This window comes from Colletotrichum spaethianum (assembly GCF_022836535.1).
Source record: "Colletotrichum spaethianum MAFF 239500 DNA, contig71, whole genome shotgun sequence".
Lineage (NCBI taxonomy): Eukaryota > Fungi > Ascomycota > Sordariomycetes > Glomerellales > Glomerellaceae > Colletotrichum > Colletotrichum spaethianum.
In genome coordinates, this window is record NW_026054841.1 from 61,313 (window position 1) to 88,831 (window position 27,519).

A 27,519-nucleotide genomic window follows, 5' to 3' on the forward strand; every position below is an offset into this window, starting at 1 on the left:
CCATCCTCCCACATCCCCCCTCGGCGCACGACAGCAAACGAACAAGAACCGCCAGAGGATATGGTATGCCATAAATAACCAAAGGGTCCAACCCAATGAACGCTTGTCTGCCCGAGAGTGTCCTCCAATGAATCATCGTCCTCCTTGGTTCCCTCTACCTACCTACACCAATCGCAGCCGCGGTCTTGTGGACTGGCGGACAGCGACATCCAACAGGATGCACGTGCCGCAGACACACTTTTGCTCTTCTCGAGCCGAGCTATCCCATCCCGTCCAATCCTCGGTGTGAAAAGGGCACCACCATCTCCATGTTTTTGCTATACTGGGAGATTGTTGCGTGGGATTTACGCTTTACTTGTGGTCAGGGCGACCTGAATCCGGAGGCGAGTGAGGCCCTCCCTGGGTGACCCTCCCCCCTTAGCAGAGGAAAAGGCACTTCCGTGTGTCAGCTGGCGGATGGGGACTTTAGAAATGTCAGCGTCCAGGGGCGGCACCTCTGCGCCCGGATCGGGCGACGTCGTGGGTCGCCTGCGGAAGGGCGGCACCGCTAGGCTTGTCCGTCCGTCTTGTCTCGCTGCGTCCCGACCCTGTGGATTTACATGATTGATCACTTGATGTGCCCATGACGTGGTTTATGCCATCTTTTCACAAAGTCTACTCGGTGATGCTGTGTCCTAGTGTCGGAAAAGAAAGATTTTCGGTGTTTAGACTTCCTGGAACGATGGATTGAACGAGTAGGCGCAGGACAATGATTTACCCAAGGCTTGTTCTCGACCAAAAGTGTCGCCTATGGACTAGTACTATGTCTCGGACGTTGTTCACCATCCGATATTCGACGTCGAAAAACGGGAGCACTCTGTCACCCCTCGCAACGTGAGAGTTTCCATCTCATCGACCTTGTGTGTTGGGCCTGACCTATTCCTGAACGCCATATCGAAGCTTTCCCCTTCCCTACCGGTCCTGTATGTTACAATCGAAGTGATAAACCGTCTCGCATCCACCATTCCTACTTTGACACCCGGCAAGCCCACGAGGGACGTAACTGCGCCTATGCCTAATAAGGAGTGTACCCTCCTCTTCCTCGGCCACGGTAGCCTCCACGGTAGCCGCCTCGAGGCGGGAAACCGCCGCGGCCGAAGCCGCCACGACCGCCGCGGATGCCGCCACGGCCGCGACCGCGGGACATGCCGGGAATGTTGGTACGCTTGGGGACCACTTTGATGTTGCGACCCTTGAAGACACTCTCGTTGAGTACGAGAGCCTGGGCCACGAGACTCGGCTCGGTAAACTCGACGTAAGCGTATCTAAAGCGCAAAAACACGTTAGCCTCCTTGACAGTCGGTAGGTCGCTTCGCGCGTGGGGGGGACATGTCATACCCCTTCGGCTGTCCAGTAAACTTGTCCAACAAGATGGTGACGCGGTTGATTGAGCCGCAGCTCTGGAAGTGAGCCTGAATCTCTTCAGGCGAGGCAGAGTAATCGACGTTTCCGACAAAGATACTACGGCTGTCGATGTCTTCCTTGTTCTCTGACAGCTCCCGACTTTGCTGGTCAAGGCTGGCCTGCATCTCGCGCAGTTTAGCTGCCTCCTCTTCCATCTCGGCCACCCGTCTCTTCATCGCAGAGATCTCCTCCTACGGTGTGCTGTCAGTTACCTCCTCTTATCTGCGAAGCCAATGGCGGAGAAAGCCTCTTGAGCGCACCTCATCGTGGCCGTCTTCCTCGCCGACGCTGTTGTTCTCATTGTTCTCGTTGTTCTCAACGTTGTGGTCCTCCACAGGGGTGTCCTCGGGTTTGACGTCCGCCATGGTTATGGATTGAGCAATCGTAGATTGATGCGCTTGTCTGTAGCAAGGAGGGTAGTTAGCTGTCGATGCTCAGAGCTGGCAGAATGGATGGTGCGACAAGGCAGACGCGCCCTTTTTAAGGCGACCACAGCCTTGGGAGGGGCTCCCTGGATGGAAGCTGTCTACACCACCAAAGAACACCTTGATTTGAGATGGAAGATACTCACAAATTGAACGTTTACGTGACAAGCTCTAGCTCTACGCTGGATTGATGCAGCAGCGTGTACAGAGGCTGAGACCGGACGAAGCTGATGGTGAGGCGGACGTGTTGATGGTATCAGCAGTTCCAATGCCAAAAATGGGCAGGGAGAAGATCCACGGTTTAGCCGGAGAACCCCGATAAGAGATAAGAGCTCCGACCTCGAGCTTTCGCAACAACTGAGGGGCCTGGAATAGGTAGCTGCCCTGATTAATGCGGGAAACAAGAAGCGTGGTTGAGCCAGGAAAGAAATGTGCTTGGTACGGAGAGGATACGTTGCCCACTCACGATGCTCAAGGTGATGTTGGGGAAATCTTGGACAGAGGAGGAAGTCCCGTGGGCCGTCAATAAAGTAGGTGTGAAGCTTAGTTCAGACTGGCAAGTCCCTAGAGCAGTGCACCTTGTCTGGCGGGGTCGTATAGCTGCTGTTGCACCTGCCGCTCACCGTGCATGCTTCAGAGATCTGGCGGGCAAAACAACCGAACGAGTATCACAACTAAGAACACGACCAGGGTCCCTTCTAGGTAGGAGTTTGGATGTGTTTGAATTCGATGCTTCAAGAGTTCCAGTCCCCAACTATGAAATCAGGTAGGTCAGGCTGATAGCTTCAATCTTGATCTTTCATCTTTCGAGGCATACGGCATGCGTGTCTAGTCATGCTCAAGGTTTCAAGTCTCACAGGAGACGAGATTTCAGTATACTTTACTGGACAAAGTAAAGACCCAACTACTTTGGTGAGAAGAGGTTTATCAGTTTTAGAATGTACATGGGAGGTTCAGTAGCCGCTTAATGTTTTTCGAAATCGCCAGAGTCAGGTTGATTAGAATGTGGTCTTCTCGACTGCCCCTTTACATGTCTGCTTAGATCACTTGGCTTCACAGAAGGTTCCTGCTAAATCTTTGTACTCGGTTTTTTTTTTCCAAGGGTGCTATTTGAGGGCTGAGATATTCCCCATCTTGAATGGGTCTGCACGGATATCGTATCTCGATCTGCTTTCAAACGTCAGCCTCAATATTCATCCCTTGGGTTCAATATTCGAAAACTACGTCATACGCCAACCCTGCCCACGTTGCATTGCAAATTTCCACTTGTGCTGTCATAGCGGGGGAGCGTGTGTTTATTGAACATCGAGCATCGGACCACCGTAAGCCCCTGCTCCAATTTACCAAGTCGATCGCGACCGTGGAAATGGAGACCAAATCTCCCTCCCAGCCTCCGCGCTGCTCAGACATTCCGATAGTCTCCGTGATCCACCCGGGGCCGGAGTCCGATATTGAGAGACTAAAATCACCGGCCGGGCATCCGGCCGGCTAGACAATAGCGGGCCTCCAACCTTTGGTCTTGACTTTATCTAAGTACGGCTGCTGGATTGGAATGTTCGTCGAAAGCGCCTGCCGAGAAGGTGGTGTTGAGACTTAGTCAGCAGTTCTGCAGGATTTCGGAACCTGAGCCGCCTTGTGCGCCCCGTCGTCCAAGTCCACGTGTGACGTTACTGAAGGTGCACTGCGTCAGCACCGCATCGTCGGGTTGCCGGCTACCCCCTTCACCTCAAATTCTGTTCTCTTTTCCCATCCCGCGTCCGCTCATTTGCGCGCGCGAGGCTTTCGCCCGGATAGGCTGCGACTGCCCGTTCAACGCCCGAGAACGCTACGTTTGGTGTACCACGTATCCCGAACCACTACACTTGGTGTTTCGCATCTCTACTTATGATCGACACCCTACACAGCCATGGCATCCGACGATGAATCGATTAGGCCTCTACTTTGGTCGTTCTCCGGGTTCCGTGAGAACAGACGGCCAACGCCCATCAGGCGACAACTTAGCCAGTCGCGGACCAGCCTCAAGGACATCCTTGCGTCTCGGAGGAAGCACTATGCTGTCTTAGCCCTAGTATCCTTAGACGTTGCGACACTCATGGCCAACATCTTCGTGGAGCTCGTCGCCTGCGATATGAAGCGGGATGATGAACCATGGGTCAAGAACACGCGCCAGGGCCTTACCCTCGCCGGTCTTGTGTTCAGCTGTGTGTTCCTAGTGGAGCTGGTTCTCTGCGTAATGGCGTTTGGGTGGAGGTGAGATGGACATCAAAAGCTCTCGCACAACATACCTGACTGCTCCATTCTAGGTACTTCACCGATTGGTTTCACGTACTCGACGGCACAGTCATTGTGGCGAGCTTCGTCGTTGATGTGCTCTCGCATGGCATCGTGGAGGAGATTGCGTCCCTCGTCATTGTCTTTCGTCTATTTAGGTTCGTCAAACTGGTTGAGGAAGTGAGCATGGGCGCAGTGGAGAGGATGGAAGGTCTCGAGGAGCAGCTGGTGGCCCTCAAGCGAGAGAATGGGGAGATGAAGAGGCAGCTGGCGAGGCGGTGATTCCGAAATGTCTCTAGCACTAATAACGGCGCGCTTCTTGTGCTGATCGATACCCGTCGAACATTGTACTAATGATAGAGAGAGGTTCTGGCACAAAGAGGGGCTTACGCGTGGTTTAGGCGTTGTGGTTTTTTGTTCAATGATCGGCAGAGTTGTCCGAACGAATGAGACATACCTTTATCGAGATGCAGCTACTGCGATGCAACGAACCGTAAGAAACATGCTGCAAGCACCAACGTAAGACGCGGCTCATCTATATCAAGCGTCTTTGATGCGAAGGAGATGCAGACACCATTGTGGGAGAGCTACGGTGTTTCTTGATCCGTGATGACAGCGAGCACACCAAACAGGCCAGCGGAGTTGTCGTCAACTTCTTGACCAGCTGCGAGCCAACAGACATGACTGGCCGACTCATGTGTTCGAAAAGGTTCGATATTGGATCCCAAAATTGAGGGTCTCGGCCGGACTCGGTAGCAGATGCGGTGGGGGATGGTACGTCGCCGGTAAAACATTCGCGATGCAACACCAGCCGCCTGGACTGCTACTGCACCTCGTATTACTGCTCTTACTGCAGATGCTATGCAGAGAGACGTGATTGGGTCGTAAGACAGTTTTTTCGGCGGCGCCCTCTTTTCTCAACCCCGCCATCTCTTCTTCCAGGCTAGACAATGGAGGTGCGAGAACGGATACCCCGTACAAACGACGAGAATAGCATCAGGCAAACACGCCAGTATTATAGGTACCAACGGACGACAGTGCTGGATACGAAGAGGGTGCGAACGTTTAGACACACTTATCCCCAGCCTCGATAGATGCATGGTATGAGAACATGGTGGAGCGATCTGAAGAATTATGCTTAGACTCATAAGCTACAGCCAATGATCATGAGTTAAATAGCGGGTCCCGAGAAGTTCGGACCAGCACCTACGGACGGAGCAACACACAACACAGACACGGGCGCGGACAGACCCATGGACATTCAAGGCAAAAACAAAGAAGGCAGCCAGTCAAAGGCTCGCGCTTATCGGCTCCAAAACACGAAATAAACAAGTCCTTCATCCTGGCCACTCCCATCCGTCTCACTGTCTGCCTTATGCAAGAAAAGGAGGTCAGGCCTTCCGCAATCAACGGACGACAGCTGCGCCGTTTGTGCTTAGATCAGATGCCACCCTCGTCCGCATGTCTGCCTGGCAGGAAGCTCGCTCGACGAACGTCTGTTGGCCATCGATCACGGATCTGCGGGATCGTGACTCTCAACAGGCAGGCGAACTTGCCAGAACCACAGAGAGCCGCCACAAACGGTACTTGCATATCCGGTGCGACCCGTCTGTCGAGGTTCCGACGCCTCCTCCTTTACCCCCCTTGCTCCTTGCGGCAGTCAGGGGTAAGGGAGGAGTCAAAGAAGAAGAGCCAGAAGAATTGTCCAATCAATGGGCCGCTGAGTCGAGCCCACACCCCTCGTCCACCCCCGAACGAGATTAGACTTCATCTCGACGACCGGGCCCCATGTTGGCGCGGCCGGTCGTTCGAACCTCGTTTCCATTGTTGTCCTCTGCCATACCAAGTCGTATCGTTGCAACTGCATAATATATTGGCAGAACCGGCCGGCGAGGGACACCTCAACGGAAACCATCCTGGACAATATCGAGGGAGCACGGCAGGCAGGGACGTCCACCAGCCAAGGAAATGGTCTGGGCTCGAGTGAGTGCCATGTCGAAGACCTGACAAGTACAGTCTCAGCCCTGGGTCGTTCGGTCCTCTGCCAACAATTTCGAGGCATTCCCAACCGCCAAAGAATCCCCCGTTTTCCAGAAACACCCGCGCGGCCTGTGGCTAGAGGCTGAAAGGCTAGAGAAACACACGCCCGACGCGCACAAACCGTGGTCCGTCCGTCCCTGCTCAGGAAAGCAAAAGACGGGGATGGAGCCGGGGACTGTATCTTTTCAAAGCCAAAGTGGGAAGATTCAGGCGGGGATTGGCAGGGACAACGGGGTCACGGGGACTTTACTCCTTCTCTCGCTTCTAGTTGAACAGGGGCTTGACGCCATCACCATGTCCCAATGGCTGTTCCCGATAATCCACTCTCCATTGTTGCTGCTGCTGCGGAAGAAGAGGGCGCGGGTAATGCTCCTCTTTCTTCTCTCTATCTCATCCGACGCACCACCATACAACAACACGGCCAAGAACTCAAGTAGCCTCATCAATCTCCATCAAAGTCAAGCATCCGGCCCCAAAACAAGCACCCCTGGCGACCACCTCCTTCCTCCTCCACTTTGTTAGCTCCTTGACCCGGAGAGAAAGCCAGAAGGGACGAGAGCCTGGCCTATCACATATCCAATTCACTAGTGGCGGCGCGCCACTGTTTTCTGGCCCGCCTCGGCCTAGTCCGGGGGGGAGGCGTCCTCTTTCTGCTCGATTCCCTCCTCGTCCTAGTCTTCCCACCCCCAGCAGCCTGCAGATGGGCGTGCCCAAGAATCGTACGGATACAACGTTTGTGACAAAATTGGTCCGTCCCTAATAATGTTATGTTCCTTATTTAATATTCCCACCCTGTCCACTTTGCCTCGTCTCTGGTCTTCCTCTCCTTCCCTCGCCCTCCCATTCCGTTAATAAGCCTCCGCCAATCCACTGTTGATCAACAGCTTATTCCGTTCGCGACAAACCTATCCACCTCCGGTTCGTCAAGTCATTCGCTACAAGTCCCAGGACTAGTTCACTCGTTGGATCGTTGCATATCCATACCGTCGCTCCCGACAAAAAAAAGAACACTTCGTAATAATCGACTTACCCGGTCAACACAAACCACACTCACAATGAAGTTCTTCTACCCTCTCGCTCTGGCTCTCGCCGCCGTTGTCGCCGCCCAGGATGACGACTGTGACGCCGCTCCCATCGTCGAGGCCTGCTTGACCAGTGAAAACGCCAAGGTAAGCTCCATCTGTGCCCCAGCGCAGCTGTCTTGACATCTTCATGAATGGATGGCTTTACTTCACAATGACCGCGTTACTTACATGACATCCACTCCAGGTCAAGGACTGCGACCCCGTCGACTACGACTGCCTGTGTGCCGCCTACCAGGCCGTGGCCACCTGCTACAACAACTGCCCCAAGGACACCCGCGCCGCGCCCGCCCAGCAACAGGTCACCGTCTTCTGCCAGCAGGCCTCGCTCTACGGCTCCGCCGCCCAGGCCAGCAAGACCCAGACCGTCGCCTCTGCCAGCGGCTCCGCCACCAACGGCGTCGCCTCCGCCTCGGCCACGGCGACCGCGACGTCCACCGCCGCCGACGACTCCGCCTCGACCTCGTCCTCCGCAACCGCCACCAGCACCCCCAACATGGGCGTCGGCCAGCTCGCCCGCAACACCGGCGGCGTCCTCCTCGCCGTTGCCGGTGTCGTTGCTGCCGTCCTGTAAAAGAAGCCTCCCAAGTAACGAAGGACAGGAAAAACGAGACCAAGCGGGTTTCTGGGAACAAGGATACCAAAACATTCATGTCATTTCAGCGGTAATGTTACGGTGCTAAAGAGATTTGGGATTTCATAACGGGAACATTATTCAAAGCATATTCGAGGCGGGCACAGCGAATTATCGGGCCAGACCAGGGAAGAGAGAAAACCTAACTGTACAATGGTTTTAATCTTTGTAATTACCTAATTCCAGCACTTCATGACTTCCATGAAACTCATGAAATGAAGAGAACACAGGTCGACGAATCAACCCAGATGCGCACCCGGTGATTTAGCCCAGACCCAGATTTGCAGTCCAGAGAGCCAGGGGGGCTTACCCGTCCTATGCCGTCCACCAATCGAGGCTCACCTAGCGAGTCTGGCCGGTGGCTGTTTGGCTGTTGGCGAGACAATTGAAACCTGCATCGCTGCGCGTCCATCTCAAGCTACGCTCGCTCACGTCAAAAGTAAAGGGCAAGGGGGGGGAAAAACCGAAACAAATATTGGAGAAGGCGAGTGAGTTGACTCAGCAACATCATCCCAGTCGCTCTTTTCCCTCCCTCCCCCAATTCTGCGTGAAACATGAGCAGTCGATATGCAGAAGCAGCCGTAGCTCATGCACCCTCCCAGCAACACATGTGCACCAGACACTGCAACCACAACTCCGGTTACATCAGCAGTAGCGCGGCAGGGGGAACGTCCTGCATGCGCTCTTTGTCTCGAAAAGTAAAGAAGAAGGAAAACCCCCGTAGGCGTTTATCCGATCATGGATTGTCAGAGACAGATTGGCCCGAGGTCGCCCAAGGCTCTCTCGGGTAGGGCAGAACAGCAAAACTTTGCTCGGTGCGCCCATCAACTCTAAACTTGCGGGAAATGTCCGGACCAGAAACTGACTTTCGGCGCAATGTGCGGGAGTATTGTCGGTTTGAAGTCGGTGGAGAGTGCCCCATCCTCTTGGTGATCTTCATCAAGCCGCTGGGGCGCGCGCGCGCACCTCAGGGATGTCAGCCAAGGCCGCCCAAAGCCAGCACCAAGGAACGGGCGCGCTCTTCCAAGATGAAATCAGATCATCACACAGCCGAGTCACGTGCATTTAATGAGGAAGGGACTGTAGGCAGTGGTCGCTCAATGTGAGCTCGTTCGTATCATGTTTTTTTCGTCATCAAGCCTTCGTCTCCAATCGCTATGATACAACACGGATGTCCTTGAATCCTACAGCCGGCTCGTAAGCGTTGTATCCCTCCCCGGGAGACCATCTCCCTCGTTTCGAGTTCCTCCCGAACCTGTCTCCCGCCTCCAGGAGGGCATTGGGTTAAGGCAGTGAAGTTGTAACAGTATAAAGTCTACAGGCAAAAAAAGACAGAAAACAAGTTGTACGCAAAAAGGCAGACGCTTCCCAACAACCGTGACGCCCGGTTCATATCTCTAACAAGTGACGTTATCATCTCCGGCCACAAACGTCACCGCAGCCTGCTTTTTGCCTGTCCCAAATGACCCCTGGTTGCGCAGAGTCGGATGAATAAAGATAATAGGAGAGAGAAGAGAAACTTCGTCGACTAAAGGGAGTATGTATGCGCAAAAAAAGGTCTTGCTCGCCAGGGAAAGCAGTGAATTCAAAGGGGGGTTTGGCGGCAAGTTGAGGGTTTTGCCTCAGAAGAAGTCTTCATGCAGAAACAGAGCATCATCGGACTTGGAAAGAACCGAAAACGCCCTAAACTTTTCGGGCTCGCTTCGCGCTGTCGTGGACAGGGCTAACGAAGGTGACGTGCTTGTTCTCGTCCTTCTTGAGGCGCATGGCGGCGCCGGAGCCGACGCTGCTGGGCTCCCGGTGATGGGCGAGAGGTCGACCATCATGGTCCTCGTCGATGGTAATCTCAGCAACATCAGACACCGACTCAGCATCCATGCGATCGCTGACGCCAGACTCGGACGACCCGTCGTCTGAATCATCGTACTCGCCATCATCGCTCACTAGCGAAGGCGCGTTGTTGCTAACCATGGTATTCGGGCTGAGGTCAACGTCCATCTCGACGTCCTCGTCACGAAGCATCATCATACCGGGACCATCGTCCTTGTCAGGACTGCTCATGGGCGGCGAGGCGAAGCCCGTATGAGGCGACCTGCCCTTGCTACTCGCCGGTCTCGTCGAAGATGCCAGAGCAACAGGAGACATCGGAGCTCTCGCTGGCATGCGCATGGCAGTGGTGGGAACACGGGCAGCAGGCGCAGCAGTGCTCTGCGGACTGCCAGGACCGGTCTCGGTCTCTTCCGAATCCTCTCCTGGCGAAGCGAGGTCCTCCGTTGACATCTTCTCCTTGGCATCGCTGACAATGTCATTGAGGTTGCCGTTGAAGTTTCTGCTCTGCATGAGTCGCGAAAGGAACGGGGTGTCGGCTGACGGAACAAAGGTATCGGCCTTCTGCGCGGTGGGTTTCGCAGGCTCAACCTTCGAGGATCCGCTGGGAATGCCAGTAACGCCAGGCAGCTTGCCTTCACGGTACATCTTGAGGGAGTCTGCGATCCTAGAACGCAAAGCAACATAGGCCTGTTGAGTAGACATATCGGACTGAGCGAGCGGGTGGACCAGACCAGAAGCGATAGCGGTCGGCGGGGCAGGTGCCTTTTCCTCCCCAACAACGCCGCCGCCTTCATTCACCTCGAAGGGATGGCCGCAGTGAACAGCCGCCTCTTCGTGGCTCTTAAAGTCTCGCCTGTGAGCGATTCGGCAGTGATTGATGAAGCCCTGGGTGCTACTAAAGTTCTCTCGGTTGCAGTCCAAGCAAACAAGCTTGACAGTCTGGCCGTCGGAGCGCTTCAGAACACAAGGCCCAGCCTTTTCCTTGGGTTGAGGGTAGCCACTGGACAGAGACTGCAGCTTTTGGCCACCAAGACCCCGGGCCGGGCGGTTCTTGTTTGTGCTGGCGAGGTCAGACATGCTGTTTCTCGTCGTTCGTCCCTCCGCTGAGCCTCTGCTACGGGCAGTCTCATGTACGGGGTACCACTCAGGCTGCATGCCATCAAACTTGGGATCGGGAATGAGCCACTTGGCATAGTGTCGAGCGTAAGGACCATCGACAACTCCAAAAGGCGGAGCCCATTGGGGGGCAGGCTCTCCCGGACGGGTCTGCAGAGCAGGACCTTTTCCGTTGGTGATATCCAGCATCTGCGCCGGGGTGGGGCAAGCGGTAGGATAAGGAATCAGATGGCAGCGGCGCAGCTGCTCAAGAGCGACCTGGCATTTCGCCAGCTCTTGGTTGATTAGCCTCAGCTCATTATGCTTGAGCAAGATCTCCAGACCAAACTGGTACTGGATCGCGTCGCGCGCGTCTTCAATGTCGTTAGTGACTGCGGGGGAAGCAGCAGGCGCAGTTGCGGGTGCTTGTGCTTGTGCAGCGGCATCGCAGGAAGGCATGTCAGCGACGGAGGGGCTGCTGCTCTCCAGCTTGGCCCGCTTCAAGGGCTGCTCACTGCTGGTGAGTGCAACATCTTGCGAGGGTGAGTCGTCGATGCTGGACAGACGCCTTTTTTGGGGCTAGCCTGAAGTGACAGCGATGTCGTTGGTGCAGGTGGATGCGGCAGAATGAACTGGTGCTTTTGCGCGAATGACGGCATTGGTTGGCTGAGACTGACAGTCGTTTCGCTTCCCCGCTCTGAGCCCCAGAATCGGAACATGAGCGCGATCTGAAGGAAGGCTATGAGATGAGAGGTCGCAAGACGGGCGGCCTGGGGATTTTATGCAAGGTGAGGCGAGGTGCAAGGCAACGACAGCCTGACGAGGATGCAATGTGGCCAGTGGCGGACAGGCCAGGCAACTGCTGCGACGTGATACGCGGGAGCCGGGAGGAAGCGGAAATGCTGAGGTGCAATGGCAATGCGCCGAGGCGAGGTGCTACGGGGGCTGACGTAAACAGTGGATTCCCCAGACAGGTCAGGTCGGGTGTAAGCGTGTGGCTGCCGTGGGCGTGGGCGAGTACGAGGCGGCGGGTGTGTGCGGTGTGCGGTGCGTTGGTTGGTCTTGGGCTGATGGGGCCCGAAAAGGGGTGGCAGGGGGCAAGTGCGCGCGATGATGTGGTCGGGCGTCCACCTCAGAAAAGGCCAAAGCCAGGAGGGAGAGAGAGAGAGTGTGTGTGAGTGAGATGAGGGAGCCGGAGGCCGAAGGAGGCGAGTCGGCGACAAAGAGATGGGATTGCGACGGGTCGCGCAGCGAAGACGGCGACGCAGAAGAACCGAGAACTAATGAAAGCCTCGATTTGGCGCAAGAAAACGGAGCGAAAATGAATGCGCGAAGAGAGTTGGGCGAGCAAAGTGGAATGGAGCGACGCCGTGGATTGCTCTCTAAGTCGGGTGGACGAGTGGTTTTGGTGCTGTTTTGGGGGAGGAGGAGGTTGTTTGTGAGGAGTATGAATTGTTGGAGATGGGAATGACAGCGGAAGAGTGAGAATAAACCGTCGAGCTGTCGGGAAGCTTCCTCCTGGCGGGCGACGTGCGCGAGTTTGGTGGGAAATTGGGCTCTGGGGTGGTGATTGCGAGTGCGGGTGGGCCTGAGATCCTAGGGGGCCCAGAGTCGATGAAAGGTAGCAAAAGCAGCCAGCCAGACAGAGAGCAACGGGGGGGAGACGGCGACAGAGACAGGCAGGAGAGGACCAAGACCGGGAGGTGGACTGGGACGCTGGGCGATGTAGCACACTGTGTGCCAGGTTTTGGTTCTTGCGAGTGGTTCTGTTTCTTGTTGCTGATTGTTGTTGGTGCAGCAGATGCGGTACACGCGTTGACGGGCGGCGCAGGCCAGGCTAGAGAGCAGAGCGGAGGCCAGAGGCAGAGCAATAGGAGAGCGAGCTGCTGGATGGATGGATGGATGGATTGTGGATGCAACGGAAGCTGATGTGGATGCCTCTGGTGCGACTGCGACTGTGCTTGTGCTTGTGCTTTGGTTGCTGGCGATGATGTGAGGGACTGACTGACTAGGAAAAGGCAATTTTGTGTATTGAATGCAAGGGGGGCATAAAATGGTGGGGGGGGAGGGCGTGAGATGTGGGTGGTGTGGATAAGGATTGTGCCCCGAAACACGACGCTGATTGGCCGTGGCGGTGGAAGAAGGAGGGAACGGGGGAATGCGCTTGTTTGGTCTGACCCAGACGACAGACACCGGCTGCCAGGGAAGAAAGAAGGCGAGGGAACCCAAGGAAGGAGGCGTGTGCAGGGGTGGCGGGCGATACGACGGATAGGACAGGAGCGACACGGCCAACCCTAAATGACACCCGGACGGTTCGGTCGCCAGCAAAGGGACGCTGCGAGAGTCAGGACTGATGACTGAGAGGGCCGGGGACAGCGAATGGCTCAGGACGCGAGACTTTTTTGGTTTTTTTGCTCTCTCTGTCTCCCTCTTTCTCTCTCGTTCTCTCTCTGCCTTTCTCTCGGCTTGGCAAGAAATATGCCACCCGAGGGCCGGCACACTGACGGGTTTGCGAGTCTGTGGTGAAGTGCCGGCGGTGGTCGTGGAGTGCCAGATGGCGGGGACAGACAGTGGCAGCGCACTGAACTTGGGGGTCCTGCGTGAGACGGGAGACGAAGGTCTGCTGCTGGTCGACGACTGGTGCGGTGCGGCGCGCTGTCCAGTGTGTGTAAGAGATCCTCTTGAGATGGGACGCCTGTTCCTTCCAACTCTCCCTTGTCTGTTTGTGTCCGTGTCTGGCGCTGGCTTCCAGAACCCAGAATCTTGTGTGTGTATCCGTATCTGATGGGACGATGAGACTGACCGGGGCCCTCCTATCTGTCGCAGCCTGCAGCCGCTTCTCTAGCGACGCTGCACTGTGTGTTTTATCGCCGGCCCGAAAATAGAACGGGACTGATATATGTAGAGCGCTCTCAGTGGATGCGCCCGAGGGCCAAGGAACGGGCACAGCTGTTATTGTGGATGCTTATTAAAAGGGATCCCCTATTTCGCGATGATCGAGGAGGACGGGATGAGAGAGGATGAAGAACGAGAAGGACAGGAAACGGGGAGGGGAAACAGGACACTTCGTAGGAGACGATCGTCTGTCCTGCAATGAACGGCACCTCTACGCCGATCTAGCTTGACTTGCTGTTGTGTTTTGTTTGTAAGGGTTTCAACATGTGTCTTATTCAAACCCGCCTCCCAAGCGCGCCCACGCTGCCCATGCTAAGGTTTCGGTAGGTAATTAATGAGGAGCAGAAGACGGGGAAAGCTCGTGGTGTGTGAGAAGCTTGACTCCGGGCGTGCTCTCTGCCTTACTGTCTCTACCGGATACCTTGGGGCGTATGCTGCACGAGCTTAAAAAGTACCTAGAGGCGTGGGAATGTTCCTAGTTCCTAGTTCCACCGAGTCGGGGCCCTGCTGCCTCTCCCATTGGAATACTCACACACACATCGCCAACGCGCCCGCCCTGTCGCTGTCTGTCTGTCGCATCATGTCCGTACCTCTCTGGTTGGCCTTCGTGTGCCTCCCATCGCCGTCTGGGGCAGGCAGCACATACATGCTTTCTGAAGATGGTCGAGTGCTCCAGCCGACCTGCAGTTCCCCTCAAGTATATTGACCAACACCGGAAGGGTACTTGAGGCATGGTCCCGGCTGGCGCATATCGTGCCAATAGCGACGAGGCCATCAACACGTCCGACGACGAATGCAAACATTCAACAAACAAACCTCATTTGTCCATGGCTGCTGTTGTTGCGTACGCCGGCCGCGCCCTCTTTTCCACGTACCTGATGGCAGCCTCTCATCTCATTCGTCTGAGTCGATGACTCGTCATTCCGGCCGAGCTAGCATTTCGCGCCTAGTATCAACGATGGCCTGACTACGCCGACTTCCAAATGCCAACTATGAAGCACTAAAGTTTCCCATACAGCCCCCGGGCTGACGCCGGCGCCGGAACAAGAGGACGTGGGATGACATGAGAGCTGGACCCTGAGAAGCCAGGGAAAGCCATGTGCCCGTGTGTTTCTTTTGCTTCCATGCTCTTTCCTTCTCGGGCTTCAGTTTCGCCTCACTCTCGAACCCTTCGTGCACCACCACTCGCATCTACTATTCGCTCTTCTAAGAAATGAACTGAGGCCTCACAAGCTTGAGCGCCTTCTAGAGCTCTGCGACCTTGACGGCAGCCCCGGCTCGCACGAGGATGGGTGGGTGCGACATGCAGAAGGGCATGGATGGACCGCTTGAAATGCGCCACGCCACCCGACGTGCCCAGCACGCCTTTAGCCCTTTCTGGTTTCAGACCTGTGCACTGCTAGCAAGGTACTAGGCATCTCGAATTCCCATCCGCACTTTTGCGCCCGAGTCTGCGATATAAACCAATCCCCCTCTCGCTGTCGTGCTGCGACGCTCAGCGGGAACGATGCCGAATTGCCCCGACTCAGCACCCAAGAGCACTGCGACACAAGTACCTAGCTAAGTTGCAAATCCCTGCCCTGAACGGCCCTTTGGACGTTCCTCCAGGCCCCATCCCAGCAGCCGAATGGCGCTTTCTGGGCGAAACGGATTGATGCGACTATGGGTCGTGCAGCTCGACCAGCATGCCGCATCTCGGAAGCTTGGAAATCTTGGGGAGAGCCACTGCAGGCCCTCTTTGAAGCTGTAGTATGACGAGATGTCGGCTTTGATCATGATTCAGTACCCAACACGCCGTTTCTGGCTTTTCCTTCCACCAAAGACAACCCTTTCGCCCTCCGCAGAGTCCCAGGGAGCGAATACGCATCTTGGAGGGTCTGTTTTGACCATCTCGATGTCAGTTCGTCAGGGCTAGTGCGAGTCTGCAAACAGCAGCGCGCGCACCAACGTCCCGCGCATCACACAAAAATGGCGTTCTTGGCGATTAGTCGGACGGACCGCCGCACAGGCCACGCTAAACATGTGAAGTCGAAAAGCCATGGTGCATCGGCGCATGGGCGGCCTGTCTGGTGGACCCTTCCAGCTTCCGCGGGACGCTAGTCCAGGTCCGGCGTTGCAAGTAGGCTCGTGTCCGACCCATCGCTAAGCCTGAGTCCACTCCTGTCCCAAAAACTTGCCGCTTTAAGCATCACGTGGCTGATCACGGGAGCAATGTCGAGATCTCGCCGGGTAAAGACCAGAACGAGTCGGCATACAGCGAGATTTTGAGCGCAGATTAGACCTTGGCTGTCCCGTCGTGACAAACTCCACTACCAACGATGGTAAAGAGACGGCTGTAGGTCTTGGAAGGACTATCGAACCAGAGTACGAGTCGAGCTTGGAAACTGTCAATTTGGCGCTCCGTTCAAAACCGGTCGCCGGCTCCGAAGATCTGGCGGTGGTCTGAGCTTCTTATCCGATAAGATCTCGGAGAGATCCAGATTGACGCCGCACTTTTTTATCAGCAGCAGAAATCCAACGCCAGCCTTGCATCTCCAACCCGGCTCCAACCCAGCCCCGCGCGCGACGTTTCACCCCAAAGCCATCGAGAAGCAACGGCTCTGCCATGGTTCTAGGCCTTTGCGACGCAGACCATGGCTGAAACTTCCTCAATCCAGCAGCCCCAGGGCAATAAGAAGAGAAAATCCTCGACAACGACCGAACCCACCGAACCGAAAAAGAGCAAAGCGGTCCCCAGCGGCCCTACGACCCCTCTACCTACGCACGATGCCCTCCTCGCCGAGCTCAGGTCCAAATACGACATCCTACCCGCCTTCACCATTTCCTCGACGAAGATCCAGAAGCGTGTGAACTGGCTCCTGCGACACCTACGCAAGGACGACGGCGACCCGAGGAAGCGCGCCGTGCTCCTCTACGCGCGGCCGAGCGAGGCTGTCAAGATGATCACCATCGTGGAGCTTGTGAAGCGTATCGTCGCCGAAGAGGACAAGAGCGGACGGTGGTACCAGTACAACCAGATGTACGAGCTCCCGCCGAAAGCCGAGGTCGTGGAGGAAACCATGCTGGGCGCCGGCCTCGGCGAGGATGAGGCCGCAGGGGGCTCGGACGACGACGATTTCGAGGTAATGGAGAGCCGGTTCGAGAGAGCGGTTCTGCCTCAGCCGGTCCGCCGTGTGGCCAAGTCGCTGAGTGTCTTCCTCTCGCTCGCGCCCATTCCAGAGTTGAAGGCCAAGGACGACGTTACCACGCAGACGAACGAGCCTCAGGGTGCTTCAACAAGCTCAGTCGCGTCGTAAGAAACAACGGAGACCCGAGGTCCGGCGCGAGGGCAGCGAGCGAGTCCAAAGGAGGCCGGCAACGGGGCCAAGAGGAGTTTGGCCTATGGATCATCTGGATCTGGGACTTGGGGCGGTACCTTGAGCAGGCTACATCAACAGGCGTTAAAGGATGAAAAGTTTCATGGTTGATACCCATCAGGGCGGGAAGTTGTCAATATGACAGATTTTGATTTTGCTATACAATTAGGCAGCCTTGGTATACGGACTGATGCGATCCTTCCATAGGCCATTACTCCAATATCACAATGCATGCCCTTTTTTTCCCCTGACCATCTCCATACACTCTCGACTTCTCCCCCTTTGGCGGCATCCACTTGCACAAGACATAGGAAACTATGAATCAGACGCGGCAAGGTTGTTCTCACATATGTCACTCTTCCAATATCTCCCTCCCCTTTCAGCTGTTACATATCCTCGGTGCGGCTTCGACAGCGTCCGCTCGCGAGCGCGCGCAAAGACAGCTGTTCCCGATACACCTCTCTTTTTGCCCTCCACCGACCGGTCCGTCTCCGCAAAGCAGCCACTTTAGTGCTTGCCCTCCTTGGACGAGTATGTAATGCGCAGGACAAAGTTGACGACAACGGCCAACAGCAGGATGATGGCCAGGAAGGTGGGGCCGAAGCGGTCGTCGAAGCCGGCCTGGCCACGGACGCGGATGGATTTGGCGCGCCAGTGGTACGTCGCAAGGGCGTATATCATGGTGAGCATGGCGACGCCGGTGAAGAGGAAGGCGCTGATGAACGCCGGGCGGTCGCCAAAGTTGAGCATGCCAATGGCAAGGGCGCCGAGGATGACGGTGAAGTTGAGCCACGAGAGGAAGGTGCGCTCGTTGGCGAAGAAGACCTTGGGCTCGACGCGCGTGGGCAGGGCAATGCGCTTGCCTGTGAGATCGGGGTCGGTTAACTTCTGCGCCTTCTTCGGGGGGGGTGGTCGGCGGATTTCCATGGGTCGGGGCAGCGGGAGGAGCTTGAAGGTTTGTGTAGGTGTAGGGCAAGTGAGGGGTCAACTGAGAGAAGGTGGACATACCGGGAGCGGTCTGAAGGAGAGGCTGGCTAGACATTTTGGTGATCTGCTTGCTTTCTCCGGTGCAACTGCGGTTGTATGTATCGTGCTCTGTCCAATCGCGAACAAAGCTCTTTTTCGTGGCTCGACGGGATCGAGGCGGGTGTTTCTGTTGCTCCTTGCGACGGTTTCGCCGATGCCAGAGGAAATTTAACGTTCGCTGGTGATCTGGTAACAATGTGAACCCAGTGGTTTGAGAATCCTCTGATCGGTTGGCCTACAAGTAAAACCTAAACACGGATTTCCGAGAGCCAGCAGAACCCAAGTCGAGCGAGGTTGACAATGGATCGAGGAGGCTGTCTAGCGTTGTTCGAGAGCTCGGACTCGTGTCGGGCAGGGCGTTCGACCACAACGGTTATCGCGAGGGGGAGACAGGCGATGAGTTGACGACGTCAATTGCTTCTCTTTCCAAGATTTCCGTCTGGGAAAAAATTGAAAATCTTATCAGGAGTGGATGGTGGGAAACAATGCGGGCAGAGAGGAAAAAGCGAGGAGGAAAGACGCGAGGATCCGTAGCCGAGAGAACCCGCCTGAAAGCTTGTTTGATACGACACTGACCACAGACGATGCGGCCGCCAGCCCCTCAAAAGCCTACAGCGAAAAGCTCCATCGCAAGAGAAACTTGTGACGCTAGGCCTGCAAGGCTAGAGCTCACCCCACCAGCCACAGCTCGAATCCATGTCACTTCCCTGCGAACCGTTCAAGCGAGGTACACGTGCCGTTCAGTCGTATCATGATTGGAGAAGTCACTCCGGAAGAGCCAGCGCCACATCAGACCCATAGACAAGCTGACTAACATGTGGCTTTGCTGAAGATTCGAGCAGCAGACCACGTGATCTCGTTGCCCCGCGCACCTGGCTAAAGCACGGCCCGCAGTGCGACATGAGGCGGCCAAATCGGGTTGGCATCACAACATTGGTAACTTTTTGTGGAGGAGCCTCGTCTTTCTCGTCTTGTCCCAATCTGTCAACACCACATCCAGTCCTCACCAGCAAACACACCACTGAGATCTTCGCACGAGTCCATCTAACGTCTCGACATCTTCCGATTTCACACGAATTCCACGACTTTACGAAAAGCAAGCGTCAATTGTCGGCACTTCGGTTTCCCAAGCATCTGACTGTTTACCTCCCTCCCCCTAAACATAACATCCAACAATCACAATGTCCGCTGCTGCTCCCACAACAGCCACTCCCGTACGTCACCCATCCCCGCGCTAAGATCGCCTCGTCTCTATTGTGCATTAACTTACGGTTTCTCTGTAGCCCGTGGCCTTCAACCGCCTCAAACAAATTGCTACCGACGTAAGCCTCTGACCATGCGACTTCGCAAATGAGGTCGCAACACCCCCAAAGAGACAACGACGACTAACCCGGCACCTTCCACCAGGCTTGTCAATCAGCAATTGGCTCCGCTGAGTTCTACGACCACGCTAAGACCGAGGCATGGAACTCGCAGATCATCGTACGTCCCCGTGCCGCGCCAGCTACAGACTGTCCCCAAACTAACCACTGCGACACGAACAGTCCTCCGTTCTGAAGGCGGTCATCTCTGAGTCCACACCCCAGGGCGGCTCTGCTCCCGCCTACAAGTTCGCTTGCAACTCGACGATTGTCCAGCACCTGGTTCCTACCTCCTCTCTCAACAAGTCCAAGGGAACCTCCGCCTCTACTGAGGAGCCCTCCGTCTCCACGAGCGCCGACCCCGCGACTGCCACCGACGGCAAGCCCCACGTCGGCCGCCGCGGCATGCACTCCGCCACCGGCGCCTACTGGGACGAGAAGAAGGACGGCATGTGGTCCTACAAGTACGATGGCGGTGAGGGCAAGGGCATGGACGTTGTCATTATGCTCATTTGGGTCGCCATCTAGAAGCCGGTGAAGCAAGCTTCACTCGTCACTGACGGAAAGGAGGAACCATTAAACTGGCATGCGGAGGCGTGCGCTTCGCCTTCCTCTGCGGTCCAGCCACCAACCGAAACCGCCCACGCGGAAGGATTGGAGTCCTACGGCAATTGGGTCGGTGTAAGGAGCGCCCAGCAATAGGTGTAATGAAGGAGACTTTACAGCCGAGATACAGGGTGTACATCGGAAGACGGCGGCAAGCCGAAAAGGGGGGAACCTGTCTCTGTCTCGATGTTCAAGTCAGGCATCTACGGCGAAACGGTTGTGTAGGTTTGTTATTTGCGCTTGAGTTGCGTTGTCCCCAAACCAAAATAGCCGGAGTTTTGATGAGAACAATGCCATATCATGAATTTGTTCAACCGATTTTCCCCCAGGATGTTCCGTATGGATTGTTTACTTATTGTCGAGCCGCTATTTGGCGATGCAGCGCATTGCACGTTTACAGGCGGCACCCCTGCTACCAGGAGATGTCATTGTTATGCATCTTCCAGTTCCCCGACTTGCCCTATATCATCCGAGCCATGGCAATAATATCATACTCGAGTCAAAAAGCCTTTCAGAACAAGGAGCGACGGTGGCTTGCGTGCGGCTGGTGCGTGGGCACCTTCGACTCAGCAAAACTTTTGCCACTGTATTCATAGCACACGCTGCGGTTGCATCGGAAGATGGAAAATCCATGACCTTTGAAATCAGCGTCACCCTGCATCACAGGCGGCTCTCCGCTGCAGAACGTCGATGTTCAGTTTAGTTGTTTTTCCGGCTTCCACGAAAAGGCGCACACGGACCCACGGGTTCTGTCATCAACTGGAGGGGCCGCTATCCACGGCGAGGCCAAGCGCGAGCGAGCGGACACACGAGGTCCCATTTGATGACATACATGGTGGCGACGTTCGGTTCCCCGCTGTCACGGAAAGACGCTGGACCCTGATGATCCTTTCTTTTTTTTTTGCTTTTTTCTTACGACACGGCCGGCGCCTTGACGTTTGCCAATCAGGCCCGTTTGACGCGCGTGCTTACTTTTGATATGCTGCCAGTGATGGTGGGAGGACCCGTCGTCACACAAAGCAAATCCAGGGCACGCGAGTCAAAAGGAGGGATTGGGAGAAAAGGTTGCCAGACAGAAAAACGCTTCGCGGTCGCATTCCACACGGTACAGGATGGGCGGCTGAAAGGGGCACAATGCGAGCGTTGGGATGGACGGTCCTCAGAGGATGCAGGGTCGTACACCCTCTCCGGCGAGAACGACGTGCGCCGGCTGTTTGGGACGGGGGGCGCTGACGAGGAAAGTGTCGGGAGTGTGAACGTTGTTCGGAGAAAACGTAAATCTGATCACGATCTCCCGCAGGGTTCACATGTTCTCCCCCCATGGGGCCTTTGGGGTAGGCCTCTCCGGCGAAGGCTCCTTGTCTCTGGGACTTCGCGTCGGAGCGCAGCGTCGCGGTGGGCGGAGGATGCCGAGCTTCGCCGAAATCCTCGCGGAGGCAACGGGAGAAGAAAAGGTCAGATCATGATAGCGACGAGTCCTACACATATCACAACACCCCATACCGTCACCGTTCAGTCGGTGTGCGCCGACAGCGGGAGGGTGCGTGGCAGGAACCATGAGGGATGCGCCAGATCAGATCAGCGAAACGGGTGACGTTTCGACTCTTTGGTTGCCTGGAAGTCTTGGGCAGTTTTGCTCCATACGTTTACTCCAAGGCTCGCGCCAAAGGTATCATGACATTACACGTGTAGAACAGGGTCCTATCTGGAAGGGGGGTCTCTGACATGCCTCGGGATACCTGATCAAGAAACCCTCCCCCAAATGTGAGAATTTCCCCAGCGGCTATTGGGTAGTTCGGGGAAGTAGATTATCAGCAAGATACGGTCACAATCAGCGAGACGTACAGAAAGACGCTGTAAGTCTTCGCTCGAATTATCGAGAAGAAGTTCGCCACCGCTCTTTGGGTCCCCCACAAATTTTGGGTGGCATCCGCGGGAGGTGCAGCAGCATGACGACGTCGATCGCAGGGTTGGCGGGTTACCCTCTTTCTAGTGGTCTATCTCTTTTGCCGCCGGCCGCATTGAGCTCTCAGTGTTTAACATCGCTGCGGTAAGACGGACAGGAAGCACAATGACTAGTCAGAACAGCAGGCGTGTGCCCCATGTCCTGATCCGACAACATGACTGCCGTGCAACGGCGACAGCCTCGCTGGGCTAGTTGTCCGCGGTCATGGGACCATTGCTCCCGGTGAGGCCTGTCGGTGTGTTACAGCGGTTGCCTTGCAGAGGTACGAAAGGAGTGCCTTCACGACCATGGGGTAGTGGTTTAAGAGGTTCATCATTGTCGATTGACGCCTGTGTCATGAAACTCAGAAAGATTGACAGATGACTGAGGATCAGTCGATACGGCTTGCGGGGTAACCGACGCTGCCGCTGCCGAATTGCGGATTATGCAGAAGACACAGAGAACTGGTTCGAGGACAATGGCTTCCGTGCTGCGTTGCAGTTGGGTTCATGTTGGGAGTTGGACATGCGGGTCGTCGTTGGCAACTGAAGGGGGTTTCGTATAGCTGGGCTTTGCTACATGGTGTTGCTCCTGTGCTTCGATGCGCGACGTTGCATGCCATCGACGTCTGGCCAGTTCCAGAAGCACGAAGAACGGAACACGACCTATCACGACCTGCCAATCGAGCCCAAAAAGACCCCATATTCGCGATGCGCTTCACACACGCAGCTGCTGGTTGGTCAATCCAGAAAGACCAAAGACATACAGCGCCAAGCGGGGGGAACGAGGGGTGATGGAGGGTCATGATCTAGAGCGGGAGCTTCGATTCGCCAGGTGAGGTGCGGTGGCTTTGCGTCGTTGTCGATTTGTGCTTTGGGTTTGGAGGAGTTCCCCGCGAGGATGATATGGTATGGAACGGAATGGTATGGTGGTGAGGTGAGTCTCGCTCGCTTTTCCGAGCCACCGAGCGCTGTGTCATCGGATCTGACGACTGCAGAGCTCCGCTCTGGTCCTCGTCTGCCAGTGGCTCGCCCTGCTCCCTGTTCGCTGCGCCCTAGACCGCGCTACCGTTTGCCTTATGACGAAAGTAACCGGGCCCAGGTACCGAGTACTTTAGATCGCGCTTGCAGGAGACCGGTCCGTCCCCTACGTAGGTGGTAGTGTAAGGACGAGGGCAAAGAGGACCCCTTCAGCTGAGCGTTGTTGGCAATCGAGAGCCGAGAGGGGTGGAACTTGGCCCTTCGGTCCCCTCTAGGTGGTTACAGGAGAAGGAGAAGCAAGCCATCGTCAGCAATCTCCATCTTTCTCCAGTGTTTTTTCTGTTGCTTGCGAGGATTATCGAGATTGTTTCTGGATGTGCTATTGGCGAACTTCATGCTTCATGATTCGCGCGAGGATGAGAATGACCGAATTCCCCATTTTTGTTCCTGCCATATTCCCTCGGCGTCAGTGGGGGGCAGCGGGAAGAGGAAAAAACCAGGAGACGAAAGGGCCCTGACCCAGTGACACTCACTGCAACAGTTACAACCCTTTCGAGTTGGCAAAGTTGCTCTCTTTTCAGCGTCCTGCATCGCCCTCGCTCCCCAGCATGGAGCCGCTCGAGGCCGGGAATACCTAGCGTGCGTGCCTCGCACTATCCGCTAGCTTATCAGGGGAGGCACTGGAAGGAACAACCACACACGGCTTAATATGGCAACAATGGCGTATGGCTCTTGTGTCCCAGTGCCACGCTGCACCCCCCAATGAGGCCGCTAATCTGCCTACCACCTCATCTCGGGGACTTGTACCAGTGACTTGATGGACCCCGTCGATTTGGATGTCGAAACGGCCAAACACTGCCTTTCCCGTCCGGTTCTGGCTCCATCACACCACATACGCACCCTTTTTTTCATCTTCCTTGCCTTCCCCGTCTCTTCTCCTCCTTCAAAAGAACACCCCCGATCGGCACTCGAGACCACCTCATCGGGGTCCTGTCACTTTTTGTTGCCTTTGGCGTCCCATTATATATCTAGCGAGCCTCTCCCGGCTCCATCCTCATCAGCCGTTTCTCGCCTCATGAACTTGCTATTGAGGCTTGCCCACTCACAAAGAAGAATACTGCTATCCGACCTTGGTCCTCCCAGCCGCACCATCGACATCACTTGAACCGACACATCTTGACTCGCAAAGCTGGGAGCTCGAGATCATTCCACTTCACCACCACACACGCAGGTGAATCCATCCGTCTAGGGAACGAATCCCCTTCTCATCTCACGAGACCGCCTGGCGTTCTCCACGTCGTTGGTTGCTCTTCAAACCCGCTCGCCTACACCACACAACACACTCATCGTCAGATAATAGCCCAGCTCGGGCCTTCGACAACCCAACAAAACACCACCCGCCGTTGCACAAGAACTCTCTTTCCCCCTCCACGATGGTTGAAGTACTCCCCTCGGGCCTCGCCCAGAACGGGCACATCCAGGAGTCCCAGGATTCCGCCGACCACGTAGCCTCTGTTGCTCGTCTGCTCCTCGCAACCAATCTCGCATCTCGTCAGGAGAACAAGATGATGACCCGCGAGGAACGCCAGGCCATGATCGACGAGCTGAGCAAGAAGCGTGCAGGCTGGCGCACACCCCGCCGCGGCTGGTCTATCACCGACTCTCCCGTGACATCAGCTCAGGGAAGCCCGGCGCTCAACGCCTCCCCTTATCCCGCTCCTCCCCACGCTACTCAGCACGAAGCTGTCGAGAGACACGCTATCGCTTCTGTACCCGAGCAGTCCGAACTCGCAATCGAAGAGATGAAGCAACTTCCTCATGCCCCTATCGCCCGCCGGCCACCTCTCCCGCCCCCGCGCCGTTCCTACTCTGTCACGGACTACGAGCCGCCAGCCCGCATCCACCGACCCTCGGCGCGCATGGACATCTTCGACCTCCCCGCCGAGCTGCATTACGCCATTTTCGACCACCTCGATCCCATCGACAGCACCTGTTTCGGCCTGACGAACAGCCACTTCTACAACATCCACCGCCGTATGCACGGCTCTGTGCCGTTGTCGTCCCGTCGCAACGGACCCAACGATCTCGAGTGGGCCTGGCGGTTCGCTGGTCCCCTCATCTACCACGAGTCCGCGGCTCCTCCTGCCGAGGCCTTCCAGGAGCACGCCCACGCCCTCGAGCGCATGCGCGTCAAGGGCCAGGTCTACTGTCGCAAGTGTGGAATCTCTCGTTGTGAGCTGCATCGTCACCTACGCGAGTGGATGGGGCCCAACCTCGAGTACTGCTCCATCACCCAGAAGTACGGTTCCAAGGCTGCCGCGGAAGCGTCCGACACTTGCTACATCAAGTCCCCGAAGCACCCGCACCGATGCGGCCGACACGCCTCCAAGCCTGTCAAATCGCACAACTAAGTGCTGTGTGTTTTGACTTGATTGGCGTTTTTCTTTGCTTTGAGCATCGCGATTGACTTTTGTATGATTAAGACACGACGGCACCTACGGGCTGCTTCGATCGTGCGGCAAGGAGTTGAAACGGGAAAAGAGAGACACGTAGGACGAGAGTTGTATTATTACATGGGACGGCGTTGAATTGGATAAACGAGACATCAGAGACACAAGAGATGGAGGCGAGAAATGAGAGAGTCGCTCTTCTGCGACCTGAGATTATGGATCCACGAAGAAGCAGCAGACAAAGACTAGCATGCATAGATGAGAAGATATCAGGAAGCTACGGCATCGATGCTGCTGCGTCTTGAACTACAGCTAGAAAACACTATCATAAGCATCCATACTTTGACTCTTTTCTGCTCAAAAACCCCTCCCATCGATTTCTGTGTCTTTACCCCATACACGACTGATGCGGTCAATTGAAGAAGTCCACGGCTATGACGTAATGCGGGACACATGCGGACTGTGGAGCCTGGAATAGTTTCGTTGGATGGAAACGTCCTCCCATGTCTCAGATACCGGGGACCCATTCGGCCCTATGGCATGGCCGGCGTCATTCTGCTCGGCCAGAGGCCGAGTTCCACGAGTCGAGGGTGAGGGGCAGGCAAGTCATCGCCTCTTTCGATGCTCTGCGGTACATCGGGATGGACCTCTACGCGATGTGGTGGACAGCGCAGAGCTCTTGCATGCTTTCCTAGACTCTGGCCTTCGCGGCCTCTCCTGGGCTGTATTCACACCTCTAGAGGCTCGTTACCTCATCTCCGTCTTTCCAGGCTTGGAGTTTACCCAACGGCTCAGAAGGTTGGCAGAGCAAGCCACCTTTTGAGGAGTCCACAGGGCTTATAGTTGCCCCTGGACTTATAACGATATCATGTAAATGACGGAGGCAAGTCAGCATTGCGGTGAGTGCGTACAACCCAGGGGACCGCCTCATACAAACGTGGTCACTCAATCACTGCGGCTGTGTCGATTTCAACAAAAAACAACTGTAAACCCCTGGAATTTGGCATGGCTCACTGAGTGGTGCACAGTTGTCGCCAGGACTTGTGATCTGGATTTCGAAAGGACCAGGAGGGTTAGTCTTTCTACGCCATATGTATATACCCATCACAGGACAGCAGCAACAGCACTCCCTGCCAGTTGCCGTTAAGGTTCCTCGATGCTCGTCCCAAGTCTCTTGGTTGTGAGGTTCCCGCCCTCGGTTCGCAAAGCTTCCAGCTGAACGCAAACAAAAACCACAGCAGATCAAGGAAGGGCTTGCTGGTTCCTAAGAATTCAGTCGGCTGGTTGCTGAACGTCAGGAAAATCTTTTTGAGAGCATATTTGGCGGGTTTTGCGCGATTGTCAGAGCAGCTCGTTTGTGGAATGTTCTCTGTACTCACACTACTGGCAATTTAACCTCTAGTAGCTCATCTCTGAATACAAGGGAGGAGAGAGGCGTCCTGTATGAAAAATCAGCCGTCATCCCAAAGAAGGGATTGTTGGGGTTCACCAAGCTGTCCGAACATGCGCCTGTTTCGTCCCAATCGTAACCATCACACAAAATAGGCAACTAGACTTGCATATAAATACATAACAAGTGCGCCCGCCGGTAGCCAAAATCACAAAAGTTACACCAAACACAGTTGTCTTGCGACATGCACCCCTATGTTCTGCATCAGGCTGGGCCCCTGAAGCCTCACGATTACCCAAGCCTTTGATCTTCGTCCCGCATCTCTCCGTTCGTATTCACGGCGTGACACGTACGGTTCGGACGCCGACGGGAAAGCCCAGTGACGAAGGAAAGAGACGACACCTGTCTCCTTCATGCTCTATGCTCCTGTCCAATGGTCAAAGGTTTGCGCCTCACTTGGCTCGGCCGCCGAAGCACCGAGTGTATGAGCAGAGTCACAGGTTGTGGGATCCAACAGATAGAAGGAGGAGGTAAAGGCTCTTTATATATTCTTACTGATCGCAGGCCTTCCTGTCGCTGTTTCGTAATCGCCCTGGCCAAATGGCGGTTCGGAGAGGTCTATCTCGAAGGTTTTGACACACAAGCCCAAGTAAAAGAGTTGGAAGCATTGGCTACTTGCCTAAATCTCCC

At 55.6% G+C, this 27,519-nt stretch overlaps 8 protein-coding genes across 8 annotated transcripts; 5 read left to right on the forward strand and 3 right to left on the reverse strand.

The window, feature by feature from the left end:
- Positions 1–1,054: 1,054 nt before the first annotated feature.
- Positions 1,055–1,808, reverse strand: ColSpa_12721 (polyadenylate-binding protein 2; the record flags this gene model as incomplete). Its single annotated transcript, XM_049278933.1, has 3 exons — positions 1,055–1,304; positions 1,378–1,634; positions 1,704–1,808. The coding sequence occupies 3 exons, from the start codon at positions 1,806–1,808 to the stop codon at positions 1,055–1,057; spliced, it is 612 nt and encodes a 203-aa protein (XP_049134890.1).
- A 1,966-nt stretch (positions 1,809–3,774) lies between these two features.
- Positions 3,775–4,421, forward strand: ColSpa_12722 (von Willebrand factor A domain-containing protein 5A; the record flags this gene model as incomplete). The annotated part of the gene is made up of 2 exons (XM_049278934.1): positions 3,775–4,118; positions 4,172–4,421. The coding sequence occupies 2 exons, from the start codon at positions 3,775–3,777 to the stop codon at positions 4,419–4,421; spliced, it is 594 nt and encodes a 197-aa protein (XP_049134891.1).
- Positions 4,422–7,234: 2,813 nt separating this feature from the next.
- On the forward strand, positions 7,235–7,835 carry ColSpa_12723 (uncharacterized protein; the record flags this gene model as incomplete). Its single annotated transcript, XM_049278935.1, has 2 exons — positions 7,235–7,348; positions 7,449–7,835. The coding sequence occupies 2 exons, from the start codon at positions 7,235–7,237 to the stop codon at positions 7,833–7,835; spliced, it is 501 nt and encodes a 166-aa protein (XP_049134892.1).
- A 1,743-nt stretch (positions 7,836–9,578) lies between these two features.
- Positions 9,579–11,279, reverse strand: ColSpa_12724 (uncharacterized protein; the record flags this gene model as incomplete). The annotated part of the gene is made up of 1 exon (XM_049278936.1): positions 9,579–11,279. The coding sequence occupies one exon, from the start codon at positions 11,277–11,279 to the stop codon at positions 9,579–9,581; it is 1,701 nt and encodes a 566-aa protein (XP_049134893.1).
- A 5,069-nt stretch (positions 11,280–16,348) lies between these two features.
- On the forward strand, positions 16,349–17,011 carry ColSpa_12725 (uncharacterized protein; the record flags this gene model as incomplete). Its single annotated transcript, XM_049278937.1, has 1 exon — positions 16,349–17,011. One exon carries the CDS (start codon positions 16,349–16,351, stop codon positions 17,009–17,011), a length of 663 nt encoding a protein of 220 aa, XP_049134894.1.
- A 567-nt stretch (positions 17,012–17,578) lies between these two features.
- On the reverse strand, positions 17,579–18,113 carry ColSpa_12726 (vacuolar transporter chaperone 3; the record flags this gene model as incomplete). The annotated part of the gene is made up of 2 exons (XM_049278938.1): positions 17,579–17,934; positions 18,080–18,113. The coding sequence occupies 2 exons, from the start codon at positions 18,111–18,113 to the stop codon at positions 17,579–17,581; spliced, it is 390 nt and encodes a 129-aa protein (XP_049134895.1).
- Positions 18,114–19,278: 1,165 nt separating this feature from the next.
- ColSpa_12727 (uncharacterized protein) lies at positions 19,279–19,986 on the forward strand (the record flags this gene model as incomplete). The annotated part of the gene is made up of 3 exons (XM_049278939.1): positions 19,279–19,311; positions 19,505–19,579; positions 19,642–19,986. 3 exons carry the CDS (start codon positions 19,279–19,281, stop codon positions 19,984–19,986), a joined length of 453 nt encoding a protein of 150 aa, XP_049134896.1.
- A 4,436-nt stretch (positions 19,987–24,422) lies between these two features.
- On the forward strand, positions 24,423–25,400 carry ColSpa_12728 (uncharacterized protein; the record flags this gene model as incomplete). The annotated part of the gene is made up of 1 exon (XM_049278940.1): positions 24,423–25,400. One exon carries the CDS (start codon positions 24,423–24,425, stop codon positions 25,398–25,400), a length of 978 nt encoding a protein of 325 aa, XP_049134897.1.
- Between the last annotated feature and the right edge of the window lie 2,119 nt (positions 25,401–27,519).